The following is a 2592-nucleotide window of genomic DNA, read 5'->3' on the forward strand; positions in this document are numbered from 1 at the left end:
GACGTATGATGTACAAGCAAGGCGGTATGCCCGGGCAACGAGAAGAGGGATTATCGCAAGCAGCCATCGACAAGCAGGTCCATCACACGCTTTGGCCTGATAAACGCAGAGAGCACTTCATATTTAGTGAGTTCAGGGTTTGGAGGGATACATTATATATAGAGAACCATGTGAGAAAATAACACACCACAACACATAAACTTGGGTAGCACAAACATTTTTCCCCCTAGAAGCATCGGGTGGTGGAACAAATGTTATATGACAGTTGCACTCCAAAATTTGATGTAGGAAAAATCATATGGATGAAGAGAATGTATATGGATGCTACAAATGCATTGGTATGCTTATTTGACATCTACCAATAGGAAATAAGTACAACCAACCTCAAACATCACATGTACTTAGCAAGAACGCAACACCTAAACATGGTGATGCAAGAGCTGTACAAGCGATGGGGTGCCTACTACCCGGTGGGGCGCAAGTGCAACCTCAACGATAAGGCTAAGCGATTCAAGATATTTATGGACACATTGATAACTTGAGCAAAGTTGTCGTGCATATCCGGTGACGCATCAACCAATTCTTGGATATAACCCACAATGAGTTCATCACCAGCTATGCATCATGCTATGCTAATAGTGGAGAGCACCAAAGAGAGGATGAGATCATTCCAAAAGGAAAGTTTGTCTTTGCCAACAACAACATCCACGACCACATCGACTGGCATCAGGAGGGTGGCTTGACAAACATATGACAGGTATCAATTTTGGTTTTCTCCAATTTCTCAACATTTGAATGTACTAATACAACCAAATAATAACATGGAGGAGAATAACCTACATAGCTATCTTGACATACAATCAAGTAGAAAAGGAAATCAGTTGGGATATATATAGAAGCTTTCATCCTGAATCAAGGGTGGTATTGCACACATATAAGCATGAGCACTTAGGAAAGTGAGGGTCATAGAGCATGACATGGTCTAAACTACATTAGTACACAACACAAAAGTATTCTCCACAATATCCGTGATGATTAGTTTCGAGAAGTTAATCATCATAACTTTGCAGCATGTGTAACACCTTCTTGTATGCTTTCATCTAGTTCATGTTAAACATAGAAATGAGACATGAGATACCTATTCCTAGATATATGTATAATGCATGAGAAAACCAATTAACAAATCTCATTCTTCGAAGGGCTAAGCAATTGAAATATCTCACATGGATAGTGCATGATAAACAACATGGTACAAGGTGAACAAAATCAGATGCTCGAATGCACATCAAAAGGGAACCTTTGTTGCGGTTGGAAGTTCTTTGATATAAAAATTTCCTAGCAACGTAAATCTAGTGAAAAATTACAATCAGTCAACACACATCCTAGCAACGTAACAAGGTTAGTATTCTAGCTATTAATCTACAAAATTAACGTTCGATCTCCACTTTTATGTTAAAAATACTATACTTATGCTCGATCATATTAGATAGCGAAAACACTGCAGATGACCCATAAAAAACCAATCTAGTAATTTCCATCGGTTAAGATTATTACATTGAGGAAAAAATCAATCGTATGGGTCTCCTTTTTTTATCTTTCTTATTAAAGATTTCTATATGCATAATTTCTCATTGGTTTCATGAGAATTTATTGACTTCTTATATATGAAAACAAGATAACCTATAAGCAAGCTATAAGTATCATCTCCTATGTCAATAAGACCAAAGAGATGGAGGGGCATATACTAGCCGCAACCGCTCCTGAACCCCGCGCACCCTCTCTAATTCGGCCGGCGACGGCCTCTCCAGCGAGAACCCGCAGCAAACAGCGCTGTACTCCTCCATGGTGAGGTCGCTGAACTGGTTGATGCCATGCGTGCTACTATGGACCCCTACCGCGTAGCCGGCGTTATGTCGGTCGACGGAGCGGAGGGCGTCCTGGAACATGGCGTAGCGATGCTCCTCGTGGGCGATAGAGCTGTAGATCTTGTCGTCCAGGGCCTTCCACTCCACGAAGATCCGCCGGGTCTCCTCCTCGCTCCTCTCCCTGTCCCAGGACCAGGCGGAGTACCCATTGTTGTGCCACTGCTGGTCGATGAGGCGGAGGCGGTGCTTGAACGTGGCGTACCCGTCCTCCTCCTCCGCGGCGGAGGCGTAGGTCTTGCCGTGCTCCGCTGTCCAGTGCAGGAAGATCCTGCGCGTCTCCTCCTCGCTCCTCGACTTCTCCATGTTGTCCGATGTGTTGCTTGTGGCTGCCGCCGCCGCCAGCGACAGCAGCAGCAGCAGCGCTGCCGCCGCCATGATCCTCATCACCACGGGAATTGATGGTGGCGGGCAGGCGTACGTACGTGGAGTAGAATAGATGTGTGGAAGGGGGCGAGAGTCAGGGACGCTCGATTAATTGATCAATCTCTCGTCGAATCCCTGGCGGTGCTCGATTGGTTGTCGTTTCGGTCGGTGAAGTATATTTAGAGGCTCAGGGTTGAGTCGACGTACGTACAAGAGACCGGGACGTAGACGAATCGCATGCAGATACAAGAAACATAGACGTAGAAGTAGACTTGGGCTTACGTATCCAAACCACCCACGATCG

General features: G+C 44.9%; 1 protein-coding gene across 1 annotated transcript; it reads right to left on the reverse strand.

Annotated features, from left to right (window-relative positions):
* Positions 1-1712: 1712 nt before the first annotated feature.
* LOC127319222 (uncharacterized) lies at positions 1713-2355 on the reverse strand. The gene has a single exon (XM_051349454.2). The coding sequence runs from the start codon at positions 2307-2309 to the stop codon at positions 1713-1715; it is 597 nt and encodes a 198-aa protein (XP_051205414.1). The 5' UTR covers positions 2310-2355.
* Between the last annotated feature and the right edge of the window lie 237 nt (positions 2356-2592).

This window comes from Lolium perenne, chromosome 7 (assembly GCF_019359855.2).
Source record: "Lolium perenne isolate Kyuss_39 chromosome 7, Kyuss_2.0, whole genome shotgun sequence".
In the NCBI taxonomy this organism is placed as follows: domain Eukaryota; kingdom Viridiplantae; phylum Streptophyta; class Magnoliopsida; order Poales; family Poaceae; genus Lolium; species Lolium perenne.